Raw genomic sequence first — 26811 nt, 5'->3', positions numbered from 1 at the left:
ACATAGTGGTTTGGATCCCACTTTAAACTGTAGGTCCAGTACCTTTAGCGGCCAGAGCCTCACGTGCCTGTATTCCCGTTGAAGTCTGCACCTTTGCAAGCGTGCGCTTTTTCAAACGTGCTACTAGTACAAAAAAGTGGCAGCTTAAGAACTAATTGTTGTAGAGAAGGAAATTAGTTGGTTTTTTCTTCTTCCTAAATATGTGGCTTATAGCGGAGGTAAAATTTATACATTCTGCCTCCAAATAATTTGAGTTCACCAAATTTCGAGGGAAGCACGACAAAGGACCACTCTATGAGGATAAGTAATGCTCGTGCCGAAACTTTGAAAAAGATATAATAAAACTAAAACCATGGCATTCGCAAATTTTGCATAATTAAGAAATTTCGCTTCTAGCATCGGCCCTATGGTCCCTGGATGGACCAAATTTTGAGGCAAGCACAACAAAAGACCACTCTATGAGGATATGTAATGCTCGGGTTGCAACTTTGAAAATAAATAATAATACAACGGAAATTTCGCTTCTAGCGTCGCTCCTAGGAATGCTGGATGGACCAAATTTTGAGGGGAAAAAAAAAACAAAAAAAAAACAGCATATGTAATGCTAGTGTCGCAACTTTGGGGGAAAAAAAACCAACTGAAATTACTGTGTTCGGAAATATTGTGTAATTACGGAATTTCGCTTCTACCCTTGACCCTATGAACACTGACAGGACCAAATTTTGATGGAAGCACAATCAAAAGACCACTCTACAAGCATATGTAATGCTAGTGTCGCAACTTTGGGGGGGAAAAAAAAACAAAAAAAAAACTGAAATTACGGTGTTTGGAAATTGAGTAATTATGGAATTTTGCTTCTAGCGCCGGTGCTATGAATGCTGGATGGACCAAATTTTGAGGAAAGGACAATAAAAGACCATTCTATGAGCATATGTAATGCTCCCGCTTCAACTTTAATAAAAAAGATGGAAATTACAGCCTTCAGAAATTTTGCGTAAAAAGTCAGTGTTCAATAATTTGTTTATCTGCGATTTAGTTTTGCAGAATACTAGCAACATCCCTGTCTTCAACAACCATATTATCTTTAAATATGACAGTAATAAGACCCAACAGAACTCAGCTTTCTTCACTTCTTTGTAATGTTTACGACAGGCTGGGAAGTGTGGCGCCAATGACTTGTCCAACAGCTTGAAATATATCAATCTCCCATCTGCTTCAGGCAGATACGACTTGCCGAAGGCAATGCAAAGAACAAAAGTAGGATTGATGAACAGATTCTCTCAGGCTATCGTCGACCAGGTGAGTTGTGGAAATGATTCCAAGCTTTCGAGAGCTAACATCACTTCTCATGTTCAGAAGAAGTGATGTTAGCTCTCGAAAGATTGGAATCATTTCCACAACTCACCTGGTCTTTCGAGAGCTAACATCACTTCTTCTGAACATGAGAAGTGATGTTAGCTCTCGAAAGCTTGGAATCATTTCCACAACTCACCTTGTCGATAGCCCGAGAGAATCTGTTCATCATTCTTTGCCAGGAAAACTTCAAGTCTTACTAAAAGCTGGATTATTTAGCACAGGCCAATCTTGTTCTCTCTGATGCATGCGACAAAAATAGAATACAAAGTTGAGAGTCTGGTCCCATGGTTGCAGCTGATAAGAAAACCTGCATGGGAACGGGAGGCAAATGTTATCATCACAGAAATCTTTAACTCCAAGAGCAGCATTCTTTTGAGCCAGTTAAAAACGTATAACTGAAGTGTTTTCCTTGTTGGGATTGAACTCGTCGAACACAAAACTGAAATATAATAGAACGCAGCCTTATGGGAATTGGCAGGGACCACCAGAAAAAAACGTACTTTCGCGAAACTTATAATTGCATTTTCACTGTATAAACATATGAATGGCTTATTGCAGAAAGGGACCCGAGTCACATTTTTGAGGTATCGGAGTTAATTTTTTCATCTCCACTGTGTCTAGCAGCATACTGCAGGGGGGTGCATTGAGGGTTGCAAAATTAACTATTCATTATGTTGAATATTTGAGCCAACAACGGCACATTTCTTTCTTACACTATTAATATTATACGATTTTTCATTGTTTTTCTCAGAATTGTGCAAAAGTGACTCAGGTCCCTTTCTGCAATAAGCCATTAATATGTATAATCTCCATACCATACACAGCCTCCCAGTGGCATAGTGGTAACGCTATTGCCTTGTAACCAAGGGACCCTGGGTTCAATACCCAGTGGAGGCATATAGTAGTTCAGATCCCACTTTACATTGTAGGTCCAGTCACAATCAACCTTACCTGTGCATAAAATGGACTTAAAACAACTCCTTTCCATACTTTTTTAAAAGTGAATGTCTAAATATGCAGGTTCTTTTGGACCATCTGTTAACATTTATTAAGGTCAAAGAACCATTTGGAATATTATATTAGTATTGGTCAAAATTTCATATCGGTCCATCCATAATATTCATCAAGGCTGCAGCCCAATGAAAATTTTCTGTTACTTAGTTAATTGTTTTCAGTTGCCAGCGATATCCTGGCACACTATCGTTTATGCAAATGAAGGGTTGTTTTTGCTTGGGTAAACTTTAAGGAGACAACACTACACTGAAGGAGAAAGCAGTTGTGTGTTATGACTAGGAAATTAGACTAACCCTCCATGAAAATTCACTGTATGCATTGCCAAAGTGAAAGAAGAATCATCATTAGAAATATATTTTAATGAAAAATTAACATTAAAGGCTTTAAAGAAAACATGTTGTAAGGACTTAAGCAAGATTTTATTCAAATGATCTCTGACGTGATTATATTCTTGAAGCTGATTAATGTTCTTGCTATTTTCATATATAATATTTGAAAAGGGAACAATTATACATTATTGCACCACTGGATTAAAAGTAAATTTTACATCCTCACAATTCACCAAAACACACCACATTGAAATAGTGAAAACAAACTGAATGTTGCCTCGTTAACAATTTTAATAGTGGTCCTTAGATTACATTTTTCCTTAATATTTAATACCTGGAAGGCATTAAGCATAATTTATATATCATTATTACAGGTTAAAAGAAATTCACTTAAGTTTAATGTTCCAACTTGGTCAAAAATTTTAACTCTTGTGCGTTGTTTGCTGCCATCCAAAATGCATTCAACTAACAAAATACTCAGCTAAAATAAAAGTGACAGAATATGCCACAATAGAAACACTTCATCAATGAAAGGCCTGTATATTGTTTATCCAGGGTGCATGGATCAAGGGAATATAAGAAAAAGGAGTTGAAAATGACTACTGTATTTTGTACTGACATTTGTTCCCTGATTCAGCATGGAATACAAATTTTTATACTCTTCCCCCTTGATTATTTATTCAATATTATAATTACTCTACCACTGCACATGTACAATGGCCATACAACTGAAAAGGCATGTCACTTTCTATGAAGGAAAAAAAAAAAACAAATGAACTATAATGTAATCAAACAAAATCAACTATCTGCATATTTTTTTTACATAAAACCTACTTTTACATCAAGTGTATTGTCTTATATAATGGGCAATCACCTTCCATTATTCTCAAATGAGTGATAAAACAATTTAATTATGATGAGGACCGAAACATTACATATTGGAGATTTGCCACTAAACATTCCACTGCACGAACACCGATCGGATGTGATGTTTCACATATTTGGAAACACTCAGGTACAGCTCCCTACCACAAAATACTAAGCACCACACTCCGCATACAATATTGCAGTCAGTGTGCCCCATTTTTTTCTTACAATACGTGGAAAATAAAAGTTTTCAACACAGCAACATCACAATGAACTGAATTCAGACATATATGTATTTGTGAACTTCTCAATGGAATAACAGTGGCATTCAAATCCCATAATATAAAAATTATATAATTAAAAAAAAATATTCTGTCCTCTTAGAATAACTATTAGTCCCTCCTTTGCAAACAAAAAAGCATCACATCAACAGGTGGAGAATCACAGATGTTGTGGATTCGTGATGAAACTTGTTGAGATGTTAAAAATGTGTTCAGAATCTGCGACCAGCATTTTCACGGACACTGAAAAAGAAATGGCTGATTATAATTATATTCTCACAAATAGAAATTAAAAACAAATTTTAATGTTCCAGATAATGTACCAACAGTCAGTAACGCGTCTGACTACCAAGCTCAAGGTCCCGGATTCGATCCCTGGCCGGTTCAAATCTGGGAACTTTTCTAACGTTGGAAGCGGCCCCGGTGCCCACCCAGCGTCCAATGACATGGGTACCTGGGGGGTAAAGGTGGTCAGGGGTGTGATGCTGATCACATCACCCCAAAAAAGTGTGGGGCATTACCCTCACACCCCCTATATGCCTTCATGGCGTGGTGCAAAGCACAGGGGAGCACTTTACTTTTTTTTTTACTTTACTTTTTACATGTGTAATTACATGTCTTATGTGGTATATTTGTTACTTCCCTTACGCTCTCATGCTAGACACTAATGATCATTGTCAAGAATACAAACATTTTATTATTACAATCATTACTGTTAATTAGCTAGGCTTGCATATTTCTTAATACTAAAGCATCATATTTTTCAGAAATCCATAGTCTTTATCCTGCTGTTCAAATTAAGCTGCTATGATCAAATATACAGAAGTTACAAAGCATTTTTATTATTTTCACAGGTAATATTCCACATTTTTATCGTCTTTAAGCAATAGCATATTATTTGCCCCTAAGGACTTTGTAGTAGTCCCATTTTCACGAACACCTTGAAAAGCTGTCCAAGAATTTACACTACACATAGTGTACATAGATTTCTTAATTTCTGTGAATATAATCTAATGTTCCATGTATAACTAAACTTAGAACTACTGTCCTTACAAGTTGTCATTTTTACACAATACACACAACATAATGGCTTCCCATCTTGTCATTAATATGAATTACATCAAATACCACTAACAAGAATAAAGCTTACATAAAATAGCTAAACTTTCCTATCAACTTTGTGTTTGAGGTGTAAGTAAAGAAACCTTATGAAACATCTTTTACCTTCTACAATATTGCTTTACCCCCCCCCCCCTTTCATGGAGGAGGGTGAAACCAATTTGTTGATTCCCCCTGGAAATTGGCAACATTCATTTTAAGTTATTTTTATTAGTTTATACTAGTTAGTAATGAATCATAACAATCATGACCATAACAATTATATTTACTACTGTATTCAGGTTTTAGCAATGGCCTGAAACCCCTGCCCCCCCAAGAAAAAAAATTCTGGTGATGCCCATGCTCCCAATTACAAAAACATGCAAAATACAACAACATGTAGGGTGCCTTGTAGTCAGGAATAAATTGCCATTGTTTGTGACTACAACCTACACATCCTATCCTGTGAACAACTTTGCATTGTGCAAGGCTTGATAAATGGCTTGTCAGCTTAAAAGATATACCAGCTACAGGAATCAAGGCATAAATTTTAATGATTCATTACAATGGCAATTTCCTAGGCAGTTTCAATAGTACACAGTAATTAGGGATGACCCAAAATGAATTTTTTGCAGACACTGACTGGTAAACTGCAGAAAAAATTCCAATAACAAACAATATTCTACGATCCAATATAAAACTGTGAATGTTCCATAAAGGGAGGGGGGGGAGCAAGAGAATTAATTGTTCATCTGCCTAGGTGAGTAATGAATTTTGCTTAGAAAATAAACTGCTCATTTCGACATTCACTTTACAAGACCAAGCATAGGGCTTTAAATTAATAACAAAATGGCAAATTGTGTGTACTAAGTTAACTGCTATTTATCAATAAATACCATGTGTGCTGATACTGATAAAATTCCATCCCAACCCTACAAATACCAATGAAATTGAAATATTTCAATTTTCCTTAGTAAACACAAACTTATAGGAACTAATTAAGTATATTAATAATATAATTGCACAACAATGTTATGGGCTACAGACCATACATTTAGGAAACATGTATGAAAATATTTACAGTGGAACCCCGATTTTACATTTTCCCACATTATACATTCAATCTTGATGGTCCTAACATTGAAAAATGTTATAAGATTTTCCTCCACTTTACAATTTTCCCGTATTTCAAGTTTTTTCAGCTTGGTCCCCCGAAAAAACGTAAAATCGAGGTTCCATTGATGTATCACTACAATGATACATTAAATGTAAGAGACGAGACTAAATACATCTGATCTACATAGTATCAGATTTTCAAAAAGTGTAAGATATATTGTTATTGCAAAAATATTAACAGTTTGAACTAAATGCAAATTATGTTTTCCTTACTTCAACACCTATCACACAAGAACAAATGCATTCCAAAGAAAAATCTGCACCACACTGTGTTATGTTAAGGTTATAATTGTAACAACTATGCTAGCATCTACCTGTGATATACAATGCACAGTGAAGCAGCACTATCTCAAGTGGTGTGCCTAGTGCTGAAGAATAGAAAATTCTCTCCAGACAAGCTGAAGTGCTGTGATCCTGAAGCATGCAGCTACCTTTGTAGGAGGATTAGTGATTCCTTGTTTCTCACATAAAGAACAACAAAATCACTAGTCTTCCACACAACAGTAGCCGGTGTTAGTAGGTTGCCACACATCTTCTTAGTCTTCCAAGTTAAGAGTTAGCAGTAACAATTATAAACCTGCACCAATAGTTTAGTACAAAACAAAACTAGAGCACAAACCAAAGGGGCAATATGAGTTAATAGATTCTACTAAAAGGCTATGCTAAAATATACAATGATCTTAGAACTTAGGCACACATTTAGCTGACATGATGTGTCATGTTATCTACAACTACGTCCTGGACAAGTTAACATTGCAGTTACCTTTCATGGGGACTACTTAGGCCTGGATACTAGAACAATTCAAAGTATCAAACCATTTATAAATTTCCACTGGAACTACAAGGGAGAGTCAAATGAAAATTTATTTTTGTTTCTTTACTAATTTCTGTATGTAGGGTTGCATAAGTCTGCTGCATTTTAGGACAGACCTATTGCTGATATACATATATTTTCAACTTTGAGTGAGTGCCTCTATACCTCAAAAATAAGAAGTCTTTGGGGTCTGCATGCAGTCACTTGAGAGCCACTACTAAAGCCTTTCCACCCATCTGCCTGCAAACTGAGGCCATTGTCGAGCTTTCTCCTCCATTAGTAAACTTACTGGTGTGGTAAGCATTCACAGACATTGAATTTTCATTTGCAGAGAAATTTCTTCTAACTTTTAGGCTGACAGAGGGCAAGAAACCACTCCTCCTCATAGGTGCAAGTGTGTAGAGGAGGTGCCATCTTTAAAATAACAAAAATGGCATTTTGAAGCTCATTTGATCAGTGTTGCAGCCATGAGAACAGTTGATACCTCATGTAAATTTCAGCTGTATATTCTGTCCTGTAATTTTTATCAGACTTTTCTTAAGGTTTTCATTTGACTCATGTAATATAATGTAGCAATCTACCAGGTTTTGCTTTAAAATATTCATTATTGAACAAGAGAATCACTTAACAAAAAAAATAATCTTGAAAAATATCAACCTGTATCAGTGAAACTGACAGTTTCTGATACCAATGTATCAGTATCGGCTCAGTCCTAGTATTAGTCTTAAAAAAAAAAAGTTCATTACAATGGAACAAGCAAAAAAGCCTGCACAGACCAGAGACTGCTGTGCACCGCACTCCCGCATGGAGGAGAGGAGCAGAGTGGAGCATGCTTCCTTATGGCCTCGAGTTGGAACGGAAGAAAGGGAAGTTGTATGGAGACTTTTCGCCGAAGGTTCTTTTCCTTGTAATCACTATATTGAGGTTTTTCAAGAATGTAAAGGCTCTTGATGTAATTACAAAGGCTGAAATATTTTTACAAATTCAACAGCCACGTCAGCATACCAGTTTTATGAGACAATTTCAAAAGCTTCAGATCTCATTGTGGTATCACTGGTGGACAATTTTATAGAGGTGAAATGGAAGGAAAATATCGAGCAAAATCAGGACTTGCTTTGTAGAATAGTTGGTGTAACAATGGCATAGTATGCCAAAGACCTGGTCAAACATGCATTTTTCACTTAAACATTTTTCATACTTCAACACTTGTTTGCAAAGAAACCTCTCTTACTATTTCTGGACATCTGCCAGTGTATGGAATGAATGTGAACCAATAATTCTGATATTTGCTTTGTACCAATATATAAAATTCCATATCAAACCTCATGTTCACTATGCATTAGTAACCAAATTTTGTCAAGCGCACACACACACACACACACACCATGCAGTTTATACTAGGATTACAATGTGTACTTTACACAAAAAGACCATGTAAGAAACTAAGTACCCCCTTATGTATTGTAAGACTCACCACTACTGTACAGCCTTTTGTTAGTATTTTACAAAATGCAATATAATACTATAAAAACATTGTAAAAACCTACTATCATGCAATAATCAAGCGCACAGTGCAAAAGGATACTATACATAATTAACATGAAACCAGAAAATATAGAATCGCTGTTCTACAGCATGTAAACACGTAGCACGAGCTTTTCGCTCAAGTGTCCAATAGTTTGCACAGATGACACTAGATAACGCCAATACAGTGATTTTACATATATGATTATTGTTAGATTCTTTAACTAGCAGAAATATATTTTTCTAAATAATTCACCAGTAACTATCACAAAAAAGTCTATTACAGGTCCCTTAAAAAATTGTTTTTGTTCATAAAACAACTTTTACCGAAATTTAATTGGATATGTGAAATCAATAATCAAACCTGAAATTGCAGACTATATTTTTGAGACATTAAGTAAAATAACATGTAGGTTATTTTGTACCTGCCACAATTATATACGTTGATCCTCCAAATGAGACATAACCATGACCAACATCTTAAGTTTAACACATTTCAAGATGGTTGAAACATAAATAAAAAAATTACATCTGCAATTTGTACCTACTGACCAACTAACAGGACAAATTTCTGACTGTATTCAGCTTTACATCATTGAAAGTTCAGTATAACAGTTTCTTAAAGAGTGTACTATTTCAACAATGGTAAATATTCAATTGCCATTATCAGTTTTATACAGCAAGAACATACTGCACACTAGTACTTAAAAATCGCTCGAAACATTGTCACTGAAGAACTTACATAAATTGTAAACTCAGACAATAAGAATATCATCTATATGTTAAAACTACAGTTAATTATGGAATGAATGCTTTATAGTATATGGATTATTTTGAACAACTTTTAATTATTACAATTTTCAAACATCACTGTCGGTGGAAATTGGTAAGAATGATGGCATCAGTTTAAAGTGGTATTGGCTCAGCCCTACTAGAGATATGAAAGTATAACTGGTAGATTGAAATATCATCTTTCCATTGCCAATATAACTGGAGTCCACTTCAATTCAAGCAGCTCCTAATTATCCCCAAAAGAGCTTATAATTTTGAGCTCCTAACAACAGATTCAGAAAGTGTGCATGCAGATATGAGGATAAAATCTAATATAATCAACTAACATATAGCATACAGGTTACACATATGAAACAATTTGAATATTGTGCAAAACTGAAATATCGTAACCTGTATTAGCATTGAAAAACTAAGGACACAGTTTAAAAACTTACACTGTACTGATCTGTGAAGGAAACCTAAAGAATGTGTTTTTGAACTTTGGTTTTATTTTAATGCTTTGAAATCTCATTCCCTCTTATTTCTTTTTATATGAGCAAAATACAAATTTCAAGCTGCCTGTTACTTTCGTATCAGTGTAAAACTGCACAAGATATTTATAATACACAAACTCAATTTTTTATTTTTATTTTTATATGTTGAAAATTGCACTCTATTCCTAGTAATAACTTATCAGAATTTGTCCCAAAAATAGTCAGAGTAGTGTAATCTGTAATTTTTTTGGTCTGCAATGTCACTAATTTGTTTACTCAACAGAAACCTACTTGACTGGTCACTTTATTTTAGGGATGGGACCGATTAATCGGTACTCTATCAGTATTGGCTGATATAGGCATATTGGTGTATCGGTAAAATTAGATTATTTTACCGATCTGATATATCGATAAGTATTTGATAATTTAGTGCAAAATTCTGCCATTTTGTTGTAATTTTTATGGATAATCTCCATGCCCTATTTTGTAAAAAAAAGTAAATGTCCAAATATGCAACTTCTCTTACACTGCAGTCACCTTTAAACACACATTTATTAAGGAGGTCAATGAACCTTTCAGGTCTTCAAGGGCCATTTCTAATTTTGTATCGGATCGGTAGAATATCGGTATCGGTACTTTATCAGTATCGGCCCATCCCTACTTTATTTAAAACTATGCAAGCAGAGCCAACATAGATGCACAGTAAATACAACTTAACTTTATCCCTTACAGAGTCTGCTAATCACAAATCTTGAAAACAAACAAAAAATTCTTCAACTTACCTCTGTTGTAACAAATATTGTGCCATCTGTATTTGATTTGGTGTGCCAGAGATAGTGATAACACGGTCATTGGAACCTGGAAGTGGTTCTTCAATAGTGATGCCAGCTCCTGAATCAGAACGGATCTTTCGGATTCTTGCTCCACCTTTACCAATGATAGCCCCTGCCAACTGATAAAGAGAGAGTTCCAGTTAATATAAAAATGAAGGGACAAACTCGAAAACATGTCATGAAATACATTTCCCACATTATACAGTCATTCCCCATCTTACCAGTAGAGCAAAATATTATAAAACTTTTCTAGATTTTACATTTTCCAGCATTTAAAGTTATTCATCTTGGTCCCATGAACAACATAAAATAAAGGTTCCACCGTACTATCAAAAGCATGTCGTTTTATTTCACATTGTCAAAAGGATAAAATTAGGGTGAACCAATACTGATGAATCAGACCAACATTAACTGACACTCTTCTGGTGTTTGGATATTGCACGAGGTCCAGAACAATGCAATTACTCTTATCCTAGAAATTATGCAAAATTCATTTATTTTGCATTACTATTGTGCAAACACTTGGATTTTGTGATTAGACGACAACTATTTTAATATTCCAATGTAATTCTTGGGAGTATTTTAAGTCAAAACTGATGGACCTCAAGTGTTCGCAAAAAAAAAAAAACCCGCCTGCACCTTCGAACACCTTCGAAAGCAGACGACGAGAGCGGGAACCACCCCTTACAGCGCAAAAACCCTGTTATTTCACATTCTGTGTTTTCATCAAGAACTGAATATGATGCCCCTAGAGATTACACACAATAATGTTCATTTTCATGTTTTACCATATTGTGTCATGAAATGATGCCAAATCAAGTGCACAATAAACAAGAAAATCTACTTCTTCATTTACTGATCACACTTTCTATCTAGTTTGAATTTTGCTAAATCCTGGAAAATTGATTAATTGTACTACAAAATTTGAGGTACAAAAATGACATCTCAGATAACTATATATATATATATATATATATATATATATATATATATATATATATATATATAAGTGGTATTAGAATGGAAAGATATTTTATAAGTATTCTATTAACACATTGAATCCCATGCTCGAGTGTCCCATGCAAGTGCATAGTACGGGCAATATCACTTGAATGTTTGGAGTTACAAAGAGAGCCCCCCCCATTAGGCACCCATGCACTTGGCCAATGTGTTTACTTGAAATATCGAAAGAAATGGAACACATTTATTTACTTGCACACCGCCCGTTTTTCATAGTAAGGGTTAGTTAGTGAAAGCGATTAGGGGATCAATGGGGGCAGTTGCCCCCCCACTTTTTGCCACTTTGTCCCCGTTCTACGCTATACCTTATGTGCCAAAGAAAAGTAAATTGCTCTTGCTCCCCCTAGTTTCGGAACCCATATTAGCAGTACGGAGTTTCTCATTATATGAAAAACAAGGACTATGTTGAACATCTCTAGCACACGCAAGATACACAGATTCTAATTGTTTCTTTTTTATCATGTAGGCAAAGAAATTGCCTTTATTTTTATGTATAACACATGTATAGTAAGACCAAAAAATAAATTGTTTCACATTGTTGAAAATCACATAAAATGCCCAGCTTTCAGATTTATTGCCAATTTAAATACCCTGGGATTCAATGTGTTAAGCATAGTTTTAAATCATATTTGGGATTATAACATCTAAATGCCATTTTATATATATATATATATATATATATATAACATTTTTGATCCCGATGATCTACCCCAAGCAAAATTTACATCTCAGAACAACCAATGTTTCAATGTTTGTTTTTTTGCAGCATTTTTCACTCTTTAAAGGTAAATGTGATGAAACTTGGATTTGTTATTAGTCTCAGAAGTCAAGCAGCGATTATCTTTATTTATTGCGAAGTGCCCTGGATTAAGTTCACAGTGGAGAGATGCAGTATGGTTTGGAGCATACGTTAAACTGTACATGTAATCCCATCAGTATAAAATCAAAACAAGCTCCCTTAAACTAGCACATTTCAACATCATTATTTACTCTTACGTTAATGAAGGACTTATTGTTAAATTTTGAAGTCTTGTGGGGAGCAAACACCCATTCCACCAATAGCTTCCCTGCAAGTAACATGTTTTTTGGTTTCTATCAGTCTCAGCATGCATGCATTCCTAATATTGTGATTTAATTTTAGCACATGAATGGTACTGAAGAAAAGCAGCTATTATATTGTATTTAACATTGTGTGCATTTCCTTCCTGCAATGCTCTGTGTTCAAGACAAGACGTTTTTGTGTTGGCTGCACAATCAGAGTTAAGGTTTTGTTTAACAGCAGAAAAAAATTAGTGCTAGTCTTTTTAACTCCTGATTTTGTGTCCGATGCTCATAACATAAAACAGCTTTGCGAGACTGCATGTCACTATTGTTAGAAGCACATATTGGAAAATGACAGCTTAGCAACCACCAGACAAATCACTAACACTGGCAGCATCTCCGAATCGGACTGACAGAAATGAAGGGGAGAGGAAATTAGAGGAAGAGGTGGCAGAAGACAAAGTCATTTGCATTTTAAAGATAATGTAGTTGTTGAAGCAACAGATGTTGGACTCCAGTATTTCATTCTTATCAGTTGTATGCTCATTTTGGAACTTAGTTGCAGAAGTAAAAAAAAAAAAACTTGCTCTGTTATCCCATGCTGTCAATGCCATGAACACATGAGCAATAATTTTATATGCTTGTTATGTGGATTAATGAGCTTGCATTCGGGAAGCTTGTTCCATAGTATGTTAATGGGAAGTTTCTTTATTTTTTTAAATTATGTATTCAGGAGTGATTGCTTCATTTTAAATTTCAAAATAAACCAGGTGGATGGTCTCCATTTACCTGTATGTTATGTGGAAGGGAGCTTATTTCCAACCTCACCCATATCTGTCCATGAGCAATAAGATCAGAAATGAAACACTTGGCACATTTATTTCATTATAAGATCAATGATTGTGCATCCACCCCACCCTCCCCACAGTACAAAAGAAAAACTAGATAAATATAGTATCATCTTTTGGTCCAAATATGCATTTTTGTATGATATTTAGAGATTTGACTCGCACGCCACAAAATATTGCCACATTAGTTTCCATTCACTTTTTTCTGGCACACTCGCTGTACAATGCCAGTCACATGATCTACATAGGAAAAACCCTTCCTTCCCTGTAAGACTGATGTGACGTGAATGTGCGCTTAATTTCTCTGTCAGTAACATATTACCCATCTGACCTCGGAAAATATACTTGTGCTTGTGCACATTTAGCTTCATTCCAATTGCCGTAAGTATTTTTTTCCCACAGACAAGAAAGGAAAAGTTTTCACAAACTAGTGAAATCAATTTTTTACTAACATCATTTTGGAGGGGAAGGTGAACAAAAAAACATTTTCTTAGTTGTGTACAAATCCTAGAGAAAGCAGTCTCTACAGACTACTGGTGTGGAAAAAGAGCTTTCTACTTGACAGGGGATGTAAATAATTCATTTTTTCCCCCTTCCTGTCAGAGGAGGTGTGATGAAGGCAACTAGTCCCCCCCCCTCTCAGTCATGTCTCTTGCTGCATGAAAAGCCTTCCCTCCAAAGGTTCAATGTCACTTAGTGAATGAAAATTGGGGCTCCATTGTGCTCTTCTTTCAATGTCACTGTGTCAGAGACCTACACAGGTCCTTCCATTTGAGTTTCAGTTCACAAATCAACTTCAAATAAACAATTTTCAAAGCTGACTTGTGCCATGGAGAAATTACAGAAACCTTATTGGACAAGTCATGATAGACCTGTAGAAATTAATACCTTCAAGCTTAGGAAATGCTGCAGCATTAATGCATTGAAGATTACGAAGTTTCCACAACTTCACATATAATGCAAATCACATTTCTAACACACTCATTTCAACATGTTTACTTACATCTTTGGGAATTGTAACCTGAGAGGAACCCTTTGCTCCAAGTAAGCCCTGACCACCTGAGTTTCCTGGACCCATATTCAAGGGGAGGTTGTTCATCAGGCCGTTTGCTCCGCCTGTAAAGAAGTATGTCTAATGTAACACGAATTGTACATGCAAGTACAACAGGTAAGATCTTCAGATTTCAAGAAAAAAAGCATGAATTCCCAGTGTTACTTGGGCAATTAATTGGTTATATTTCCACATATATACCAATTACACAAATATTAAGGTAGTTAGGCAAAAATTAAAACAACTAATGGTTCACTAACCCTCAACCCAAGATTCAATTCACAGTACTGATTACTTCGAACAAAAGGGTCTAATTATACAAATTAGAACTTGGTGAAATATAGCTTCTTGTAAAAGCAATCGATGTGCTGTTTAAAATATTAAATGATTTATCAAATGTGAATGTTAATTATTAAAGAACAAAATGCAGCAAAAAACTATTAAACATTGTGAATTATGCCAAATTGGATAGGTTTGAAGTTTCAAACACTTGAGAACAGTCCTTGTACAGTCAGAAGAAAATTGCCGTTGTTATGGAATTAAAAAATATCCTAAATTTATTATAATTTTTATTCTTCTGGCAGTCAAGCCATATATTGGTGGTTCATGATGCAAGATTTTTCAGGATGGGGTGTAAGTTATAAGAATTTCAGCATGCTTATCACTAAATCTATACCAATGACAATTTACTCCTGTTTGTACATCTTCATTTTAATGCACATGGTGTGTTCCACTTACTTCGACCACCACCACCGAATCTTGATCCTCCACTGCTGAAGTTCCCTCTTTGTGGCATGTTCCTGCTTGGGGCTCTGCGGAAAATAAAATTAACAATAGAATGGAGCAATTCCAGTGTGAGTAACCTATCATTCATGGTGGTTGCGGTAAACGCAGTTTAAAATTACTTACGTGAAATTTAAAAGATTTCGTAATTCCGCGTTGCACAATTTAATGGTTCAATCCTATTAATTTCGAAGATCCACTGTCTTCATTCACAAAAGGGTACGGCGTTTGAAGCGGAGATGGTACCGCGTCAGTACATTGTTTGTTCCCGGGCGGCGGTGGTTGCGATTTTCCCCGTTTGGCAGCACTGGCGCGCGCATCTTGGTTTGCGTCATCTGCTTCCTGTTGTCCGGTGGCGTTGCAAGTTGGGGGTTGGGGGGGTGGGCCGTGTTGCTCGGTAATGTGCCGTTCCTGTTCCCCGCGTGGCTGGAGGGGGGTCGAGTATGCGCATAGCATCTTTTCTTTTTCAGGTCGGGGATCTTTCTGAGGACAGGGTGCCAAGTTGGGTGTGCTTGTCCATTGTCTAGGTTTAGTGCTGGTTTCTGCTGGATGATAGCATGGGTTTCTTTGATGGTGTTTTCTATGACAGAGCCGGTTGGGTGAAGTATGGATATGGAGGAGATGGTGTGGTTAGTGGAGTGGAGGTGTTGGGAGAGGCCTGATTTAGGTGTGTAGTTTTTGGAATCTTTTACATGTTCGTTAATCCGTTCTTGGACGGTGCGGATGGTTCTGCCAATGTAGGTGTTGTGGCATTGGCATGTGGTCTTGTAGACACTGGGGGATGAAAGTTTGGGTAGGTAGTATCTCTTGAAGTTGTTGTACCAACACCTCCACTCCACTAACCACACCATCTCCTCCATATCCATACTTCACCCAACCGGCTCTGTCATAGAAAACACCATCAAAGAAACCCATGCTATCATCCAGCAGAAACCAGCACTAAACCTAGACAATGGACAAGCACACCCAACTTGGCACCCTGTCCTCAGAAAGATCCCCGACCTGAAAAAGAAAAGATGCTATGCGCATACTCGACCCCCCTCCAGCCACGCGGGGAACAGGAACGGCACATTACCGAGCAACACGGCCCACCCCCCCAACCCCCAACTTGCAACGCCACCGGACAACAGGAAGCAGATGACGCAAACCAAGATGCGCGCGCCAGTGCTGCCAAACGGGGAAAATCGCAACCACCGCCGCCCGGGAACAAACAATGTACTGACGCGGTACCATCTCCGCTTCAAACGCCGTACCCTTTTGTGAATGAAGACAGTGGATCTTCGAAATTAATAGGATTGAACCATTAAATTGTGCAACGCGGAATTACGAAATCTTTTAAATTTCACGTAAGTAACCTATCATGTTTTGTGTGTTCCAATGAAATATATATACTTTTGCAAAACTATTCATGTTAAAACTATTATGAATATTGATTGAAAGTATTGTAAACTATGTTACAGGTGAACAGAATTTAACAAAGACACAATAATGTTTCTATATACATAAAATAAGGGCACAATGATTCATCAACATTTCAGGGATTTTATACCAAACATGGAAACCATCTACAGCTCTTTGGGAGTCTTTTTTGTGCTGTCTGTCGTATTCTGCTTGCAACCTAACTGTCATGCAAGTAAAGACTAAGTACTTTTCTACAAGAGAGAATCTCACATTTGCAGCAATAAATTTCATGCTAAACAGTACTTTCACTTCCAATAAAAATTAAGAGTGGTTTTGTGTTGCAGGTAAAACAAAAGGTGCATTTGTATTTTTGTTATTTAGCATAGTTTCTCTACCACTTTTGGCTAACAAGGTCACCTATAGAGCAAAATACTGGAGGGTTGTGGTCAAAAAATATCCTGATGAAAAACCTCAATAAATCATGAATAGCATTAATGAATTACTGCTACTTGTGAAAAAAAATATTAAAACACATGCTATAATGTTATGAATTTGCTTCATATTGTTTCAAATTTGAATATGCTACTTTATATGATCTATAATACCACCTACTTGGCACAAATCCTCCTCCTATTACTGTTTTTTCTTATTTTAGATTTCTCTACAGGTTCAATTTCATCTAACCATTCATCACCATCAGTTAACCAAAAGTACAATACAGTAGAAAAAAATTAAATCAAGAAAATAACTGTTCCGTGCCTATTCTCATAATTTTTGGTGTTCAATTCACGATATTATAACACTGTAAAAAAACTGATCACGTGATTTATGTAGTATTACATTCTATTGTACATGCCACTTTATAGTAGTGGCCACTTACGGTGGGGGAAGAGGACCTCCTCGAAGCCCGCTGCCACCTCTTGCTCCCATTCCTCCAAGCCCTAATCCTCCAGGACCACCCGGCCCAGGTCCTCCAAGACCAGGCCTTCCGCCAAAACCACCACCTCGAGCTCCCATCATGGGGGGTCCACCCATTCCACCACGCATTGGAGGTCCGGCTCTACCACCCTTTGAGTTAGGGTCTCCATAGCCACCATACTCGTGAGCATAGTAGTCATCATAATTATGTGGGTCATATGGATTGTTCAAACCTTTCACAGGGGACTGAAAGGCAAACAATAATAAAAATTAATCATCATGGAATAAAAATTACATCTAATTGAAATTTCACTTTACATATGCTGTGCTAAACATATTTTTTTATGAATAACAAAATAACATTAATTTATGTATTTTATAGGATCTCTCATGATTTTTACATATATGTAGCAAACAATGTGAAAATCTAAAATCACAAATATTAGGTGATTCAATCATGTATTTGGACAGGTGTTAACCTTTTCCTTACTACAGAAGAAGTTTGCACATTTTGCTTCTTTACCAAGATGTTGACACATTGACTATTCAAACTAAAAATAAATGTCTGATGAAAGGAGCATGTTGTCCTGAAACATCACAATGAAAAACTGTGTTTTAATGCTTGTAATAACCGTACACTACAGGAGAAATAATTATACAATGCAAGCAATGCGTACATACAAGAAAAAAAATTGCACAATTTGAATTTGGATTAAAGCAACAATGTTTAAGGAACAAAGCAAGGGGCATTTTGCTGTTAATATATTTAGGATGCTGATAGGATATTTCTAAAATTTTCAAGGCATTTTATGCATATTTATAACAATTGCCGATATTATTCATATAACAGAGTTAGTAAACTTAGAGATCACTTTTCCATACAGTTTCTTATTCACGAGCAATTTCGCCACCTGTGTGGTAGTACATGTACAGTCATGGAAAAAAAAAAGCACTCACTCGATAGAGCCTTAGTACCAGTAGCTACCAGGCATTTGGCAAAATCGATAGTGAATAAAAAAAATGCACGGAAAAATGAAACTTAAGTTTATTAGAGTATTACCACTATTTCTCTCCATATAACTGCCAATCTATACCAGTTTTTTTCAACCTGTTGAAACACACCTTTGGAGAATATTTCTACAAATTAAATTGCATAGTAGTATCATTCAAGCCCATAGAAGAGGTAATTAAAACCAACAATTTCTTTTAATATATAATTATGCTCTTAGTACGAAGCCTCTGATGCCTAACCAAAAAATTGACGTATTTTGACTCAAAATATTGCCAGCATATTCCAAAAGTAAGCCATTCATATTACCCAAATTTTGGTCAAGAAACGATGGTAAAGAAGTGTCTTCATAAGACTACATCATCAGCGGTAAAGAAAATTCCAACTCACATTTTTGATCAATTCCTGGATTTCTTTTATGCAATCAACGCAGGTACTTGGTCCACCAGAAATCTGGACAATTCTGTCTGTACTGTTGGGGCAGCAACTCGTGTAGATCTTTATCTTCGCTCCAGTTTTCTGAAAAATAAAGAAGTACTTATGAATTGTCATATCAATACCACACTTTTGCATCATAAAAAAAAATTGCACCGAAACAGAATTATCAGTATGGAGATATGTTGCAATCTATGGCAAAGGTGTTATGAACGTGCAAATGTCCAGAAATGGTGCATAATATTTAGGACTAGGTGAACAGATGTTCAAAATGCATGATGATCAGGGCAACCCTTTGCATCACAGATGCACCAAAACAAAAGGTGGACCACATAGTTCAAAAAAATCGATGCAGCTTAGGATTTTTAACTTTTCTCGAATATGAAGGAGCACCTTGAGGGAACTTGGTGGTTAATGCTTTGCAGGTGATGAACTACAGAATTCTATCCAACTGGTTGAATGGTCAACATGGTACGAGGAGAGGAAAGTTAAAATGGTGTCAAGGTAGGACAAGCAACTGAAGACGTAGGTAAAAGGATGTGGCAATATTATCAATAGATATCATGGTGAAACATTCTTTACTTTCCGAATGACCCTCGTATATAGGAAGCAGCAAGTTACCAACTTTGTTCATTGAAGCAAATGTTTCGCATAGGCCTCATTTTTATATTTTCAGGACAGGTTAATGGAGACATCAAAGGGGATGCCAAAAGTTCCATATTTTGTGCTTAATTTTACCACAAAAACCATTTCATCACAACCTGATAATGAGCATGACTAGACAAAAATGAATGGCAAATGAAATATTTACACATGACATGAAACAGTGTACATAGCAGCAGTATTTCAAAAGGTATGACCTGTGTAATAGCACTGAAAACAAGTATAACGCAACTTACTTCACGGAGCTCCTTTATTTTGAACCCAGATTTGCCAATTATGCAACCAGCTTGGCTCTGGTGTACAAGCATCCTAAGCTCAATATCATCACTGCGAGATCCTCCACGTCCGGGGACCTAAAAAAAAAAAAAAAAACATATGTAACAACGCATGCATGCTTACTACAAGTATCTCTTAATTTTTAAGCAGAGGGAATATACAATAAAACCTAATGTTTAATTCATAATTGGGAAAAGAGACACGCGGTAGTATCTAAATACGGAGAAACTAGTACTCACTTTTATCTGCGAAGCTATTTTTTCTTTTTCGATTATTTTCAGTCACCAGTGCCACCATCCTCGTTGGAACTTTCTGTAATGTTGCTTGGCGTGCGTATTTTGTTTGTAGTTCTCTGGCTGCTGCTAGGTGCGCCATTTCGTGGATAAAAGTGAGTACTAGTTTCTCCGTATTTACTAATGTTTAAGTTTACAAAATGAAGAACATCCAGTTCATGTATTTGTATTTTAATTTAGCATCAGATTTCTGCCACTTCTGACTAGTTGTGACAAGGATGAATGATGACTATATGAAATTGATACACAGCCCAAGGCCGGAACTCAAACTCCATAACCTTAATGGCGAGATCAGAAGTCTACCACTTAATGCGCTCAGCCAAAAGATGGCTACACACAGTATATGTCTATAATTATCAGTAATGAAATATACATACAAATTCAAAGCTACATTTGCATGTGATTTAACATGTGAAATCAGTATCCTAGGCAATAATGTCAATTAGGGATGTGCCGAAGCCAATTACAGATGTATGAAAATCGGCAGAAATTGACACATCGGCATCGGCAAATATCAGATATTTAAACCGGTACAGATTATACTAGAGTTTTTACCTTCTAAAAAGTTTTATATTCTAGTTTTGTAAGATTTATTGAAAATTTGGTTAAGATTCGTCATTATTGTAGAGTTTTTGTAATAAAATTATTGCAAGTAAACTCTCATTCAGACGATCAACCTAACTATAAATCTGAAATAAAACAGTACATTGCTGAACCAGGATCTGCGAACCAGGATCTGCTGTTGTATTGGAAATTCAAAAATGAATATTCAAACCTGAAGCAAGTGCTGAGAAAATATTTGGGCATACCTGCTGCATCAGTATTCAGTGATTGAGTGTTCAGTGTTGCTGAACAGATTTGCGATAAGAGAAGAAGTAGGTTACTTCCTGGAGTGCTTCCAAACCTCGTGTTTCTGAAGTTGAATCTGGCAGAACAGGAATTCATTTTGCATTTCAAAGAACTGCTTGTGTACTAATGTCAAATCTCTTGAGAATCCATGTTGTTCTTAAGGTTCACATAACATTTTGTAGATTCAAATGTGCATTCGCATCTCTTGAGAATATATATGTATATACATATGATATGCAATAGAAATGTACATAGCAAATTTATTTGTGTCATGCTGAAAGTAACATCCCATTTCTGTTTAATAATCTTATGTATCGGAATCGGTTCAACATCGGCATCAGTTCCAAAAATTATCGGCGAGAACATAGGCATTCGTAAATTTTCAGCTTCCTAACATCCCTAATAATCATTGCATTTTATTATTATAAAGAACAGAGATGGGGCAGATTGATCTGACCCCTATCAATATAGCAGATTTTAGGTAAAATTATTGATTTTTGTTGCATTTGTCGCTTCATCCACCCTAGTTACCGTGATTAACCCAGAAGGTAGGAAGACAAAACAAGTAGAAAAATAGTAACCAGGTTCTCAATGCTTTCCAGCCTAAAAAGGAAACTGCAAAGTTCGCTGCAATTGATAAAATCAAATCTCTCCCCACTTACAAATACCATTTCAAGAACTGTGAAAACTAGAAAAAGAACATTTTTCATTAATTCTTCTTTTACAATGCTAAATTCCTTATTAAAAAGGCAGCGTGCTGTTCCATTTACCTGTTACTTTGGAACTAATGCAACCACCAGACATGTCAAACCCATGCTTTGCTAGTAATACCAATATTTAAAAATGAACTCTTACGAAAAGAACACTCACATCTTCTAAGCTTGGAATGACTTCTTCAACAACATGAAGGACGGTATCCAGGTCTGATGAAACAGTCAGAATACTGAAAAAAAGTGAAAGATGGAATAAAATAAAGTGCAATTGGAACAAAAATCATACATACACTGCATGAAGCATGCCAGAGGCAGTAACATTTTTCTCTGTCCAGAAAAAAATGGTCAGAAACAACTCTTATTCCAAATTTACAATATGTATGCAAGAGACCTTTCAGTATTTTCTTACGTTCAAGACCCATGTTTAATACTAACAACAGTGTGTATAGTATAAAGTATATAGTTGCTCTATGCTTTTATCTTTTAAACAACTTATGTTGGAAAGTCACCACCCCATAAAATTAACAATCACAAGATAAAATCATAAGTTACACTAAACTAAACTAACTTCTTGTAAACACATTGGCTGAACTTAGAAATTCTAATGAAACACCATTCAAAAAACTTTTTGTAAAAAATACTGAAACTTCCCTTACATAGACACCCAGACAAATTCAGATTTTGGTATAAATGTGTCAATTTTATGCAACTTTATTTTAATCCAAAACATAATTTAATCCTTCCTGCATCCCTTTCAAATGTTCTATTTCAAAGCAGTAAAGATATTTTTTAAAAAGTGCAACAGTATGCAGAATCTCTAATATTATACAGAAGTTTCAGAAAAATTATATATAAATTTGTTAAGTTATGACATTTAAAGCACCTACATATATATTATTCTGCACTTTCAAATATATCCAGTAGAAACTTCCTTACCGAAAGACATTTTATACTGACCAATAAGCTCAAATATTTTTTTGGGAGGGACATGAATACTTAATACTGAAACATACTACTGGGTGTCCATAAAGTCCTACCACCATTACGAATTGTTAATATTTTGTTTCTTGCAAAATGTTTCCAAATATGCACATTACTAGTAATATGATAATACAAAAATAAATGTTTGGGATGGGTGCTTGCATGGCAAGGTGATTGGGCCCCTTTTTCTTTGCTGAACAAATCATTCTTGTGACATGCTGGAACATTTTTTTCCCAGGTAATCGAGATGCAGCCAAACAATCTGCCAACATGATACAAACTGGATCAACATTTCGATGAACAAGGGTTGGTTACGATGGACCATGTCCCCTACCTCTCCGGATGAAACTAATTTTATTGGTGGGGGAATATCAACGATTATGTGTACACAACCTGGATTTATGACATTATGACATTTAAAATGAGGATTGCTGATGCTATCAAAAGTGAGAGTTCTGACATGCTACCTTAACGGGAAATCTTGAGGGGCACAAAGAGTTGAAGCAGTGTGGCTAAGAAACACAAACTTTGGACCCTGTGAAACATCTTGCAAAAAAATTGCAGCTTTCCGCCATCTATGATTTGTGAGTAATAATTTGTAATAGTAAGAGAGCTTTATGGACACCCTGCATTATAAAAAAATATAATAAACATATATTGCCACAGTCATTAAAACATCCTTATATTATTACTATCATTGCACTAAACAATATCCGGATAACTGGAAGGATTAACAGGTGTAATATTTTAGTATCAAAGATATATATTCAAACTAAACACACATGTATTCATTGCCGTACAATGTGTCAAATCCAACCTTCATACTTACAATCGCACATTCATAGCATGCTTTCTTTCTTTCTTGTGGGCTTTGGATCATTGGGGAATTTTAGCAGTTAACAGTCTACATTATGGTGGTATAATGACAAAAAAAAATTTAAGCATCCAAGTACTGTTGAGAGCATATAAGCAAACAATGTGGGAGGTAAAAGAAATGGTGGAAACTTAGAAACCACAATTCTACATGAAAAATGAAACTCCAACAAACCACACACTGTAATCTTTTTAAAATAAATGAGCAGGATATGCTCTGAAATATACCTTCACTATACATGCGAAAAGTGTGCAAATTTTACAAAGAAAATCATATGTATAAATATATCTCCTGAAATCAATAGTCTTACTGATAGGGTACTTCACTTGTTGTAGGACTTACGGTTCTGGATCTTCAGAAACAATGACACTCCATTCTTGAAGGATCATTTTGCTCTCCTATTTCAATTTATACTAAGATGGGTTTACCTGATTTGGGGAACAAGCTTGTCAACATGACAAGGCTATCATTCCATATTAGAGACCCACCCACGTGGTCACTTACTTTCTTGGGGGCTACAGGATCTGGATCGGTGAGGGACAGGGGAGTGTAGTTCCTGAAGTTGAAAAACTCTCAAAATGGCCAAGACATTAAAAGGAAATTATTCGGCTTGTTTACAATGCACGTGAACAGAACGTATTGTTAACACCAGCTACAAAGTGCACAAAATGGGGAAAATATATATATACAGTATTATAAAATTAAGGTGAAAGTGAGAAGTATGCAGTTTTTCTTATTCCAATGAGTGTTAATTGCTCCATGGTTCGTAATTCAAGGTCTTAACAAAACAACTTCTGTTCAGTCACAAATGTAACAACAGTTTTTTGGACTTTGTTACCCCCCAGTTTAAAAGGTTTCACATTGTTAGAATTGTATCATTTCAACACTATCTTCTTTTAATAAACAAGAACAAAACAGAATGCATCTATGCCAAACAAACAATAAGTTTTACACCAGTGAGCTTCAACAAATAATTTTCTATTCAAGTAACGAGGGGAAAAAAATTAACATGAAACAGACATATGTGAAGAACAGAAGTTTAGTTTACTGTAACTTGATACATGAAAGAAGATTGTAGGTGTCATGAGCCTATAAGAAATTCACATAAGTCAAAGCTACTTTCAAGATATAAGAAAAGTGACATGTGTACATGTAATCATTTCTTATTCTATTGTATATTGTGTTTACCTAACTGACAAGCAAGGGAAAGTAACAGAAGTATATATAAAATATGCTGCTAAGAACTACAAAATTTAAAAACTTGAATATAAATGTAAAAATAAACTTAAATCTACTCAAACAAAAAATAAAAGTAACACAAGAAAACTGAAACAGTAAACCTTATTGGTAAGGATATTAGCTGAAGGCAATAAGTATATTTAAGGCCTAGTACTTGAACAAATCTTACTAATAATATTCTTTTCATAAAAAGAAACTAAAATTAAACAATTTTATATGCAATAACAGTCACTGTCTGCATTCTGATAACTCCACATTACTGCAACTGTATAATTACACGAATGGATACAAGCCATTACATGACAATTTTTATATATATTTTTAAATATCTGATTGCAATTAAGGATGAATAATTAGCTAAATAATGATTCAAGGACTTTAGCAAGCTCCAAGTTGATATGTTTCTTTAGGACATAAGCCTAACTGAGTTACTCTACAAGGCTTGTACGAGAGCTAATCCATTAACAATGGGATTTTAACTAGCAAAATACTGTCCAGCAACTATGCTAAGCATTAGGGAGCAGGATTTAACCTGCTACTAATAACCAGAAAGAGACAGGGACTTGTTCTATATGCCTTATTCATGCTGCCATGCTAAGGTGTGCCATCTCTAGTGTGTGGATTAAAGTTAAGTTCGGAATAAAGAGACAATTACGGTGAATCTCGACAAGTCTGAAAATTTAAACAAAAGCTTAGCGAGCGTTCATTTCTAGTTTCCGCTAGAGATGGACACTAGCTGGGCTACATGGATCAGGCTCGAGAACCTAGTAAAAATCAGATTGAATTACCGTTCTGGCCCGGGGCAATCGGGGACTGTAATTGTGGCTTTGTACTGCAATTTGATGGAGCAGAGAATTCCATTCGACGGGGTTAATTTTCCCATTCACAGGCGGGGCATTCGATCCAACAGGGCAGCGATGATCATCAGTGTGGGCAAGGGCAGGGCCATCATAAGATTGGTCGGAAATGGGACCAATCGCGGGGGCCAACGATGAACCATTCAGAGGACGATGGAAGGAGTAAAATGGGGGGCAAAACATGTTAAAAAAAAGGTACGTAAAAATTGTGTAGATCATTAAATAGTGCAATCCTCTCTTTTTTGTGGAAGATAGATGTAATTACTAAAATTTGTTGTTAGATCATAGTATACAACAAATGTGTTTTTCTAACTAAACCTAAACTTTCAAAATCTGATTCACATTCATATTAATGAAATGTATTATTGGATAAAAAAAAAAGTTTACATGAATACAAAAGAAAAAGGGGTAATTTGTGATGTAGCATTTTACAGTGGAGACAAAACAAGACCTGATTTTCTCATATTTGAGGGCAATTTATTATTTTACTCTCTTCCTAAGCATCTGTTTGAATAAAAACAATGAATAACCAGTCATGGGAATGAACACTATACAACATTATCAAGCAATGCTTTATTACTACAAGGGAACATTATTGGCAAATATTTCTTTTTACTTGGATGACCATGTATGTTGTGTAAATATGAAAAATAAAGACTCTTGTGAATGGAATTCCAAAAATTGTTTCTTTTATTTTATTTGTCATGAAGTTTCTAGAGAAACTGAAAGTTACTTACCTCGTTCCTTAATTTGGTTATATTGTGCCCTCCTTTGCCTATTATTGATCCTGCAGCCTAGATACAAAAACAACAGTGTTAAAACCATAAAATATCTTACAAATTAAAATTGGCGAGATCAATAATTCTAGAAGTGCTCAAGAGTTACCTTGCATTAATGTGAATTAATAAGATCAATTGATCTTATTTTATAAATATCTTATTATTCCAACCTCCAGTTCACTTTATGTGCTCTTTCACAGAGATTCATCAACTACTTTAAACTC

The 26811-nt window shown here is 35.6% G+C and overlaps 1 protein-coding gene across 5 annotated transcripts in view; it reads right to left on the bottom strand.

The window, feature by feature from the left end:
* Window positions 1–2767: 2767 nt before the first annotated feature.
* HnRNP-K (Heterogeneous nuclear ribonucleoprotein K) overlaps window positions 2768–26811 on the bottom strand; it is a 101776-nt gene continuing 77732 nt past the window's right edge. For all 5 annotated transcript variants that reach the window (XM_083140118.1, XM_083140136.1, XM_083140127.1 and 2 more), the window contains 10 exons: window positions 26546–26602; window positions 25740–25783; window positions 22015–22087; window positions 19963–20079; window positions 19019–19147; window positions 17582–17865; window positions 15256–15329; window positions 14470–14582; window positions 10507–10676; window positions 2768–4090 (listed from right to left, as the gene is read on the bottom strand). In XM_083140118.1, coding sequence (XP_082996244.1) covers window positions 4060–4090; window positions 10507–10676; window positions 14470–14582; window positions 15256–15329; window positions 17582–17865; window positions 19019–19147; window positions 19963–20079; window positions 22015–22087; window positions 25740–25783; window positions 26546–26602 — 1092 coding nt within the window. In that variant the 3' untranslated portion in view covers window positions 2768–4059. The remainder of the gene's footprint in view (window positions 4091–10506; window positions 10677–14469; window positions 14583–15255; window positions 15330–17581; window positions 17866–19018; window positions 19148–19962; window positions 20080–22014; window positions 22088–25739; window positions 25784–26545; window positions 26603–26811) is intronic.

The sequence above is a fragment of the Lepisma saccharinum genome, chromosome 1, assembly GCF_977018435.1.
Source record: "Lepisma saccharinum chromosome 1, izLepSacc3.1, whole genome shotgun sequence".
Classification (NCBI taxonomy): Eukaryota; Metazoa; Arthropoda; class Insecta; order Zygentoma; family Lepismatidae; genus Lepisma; species Lepisma saccharinum.
This window is presented reverse-complemented; position numbering and strand designations above follow the sequence as displayed.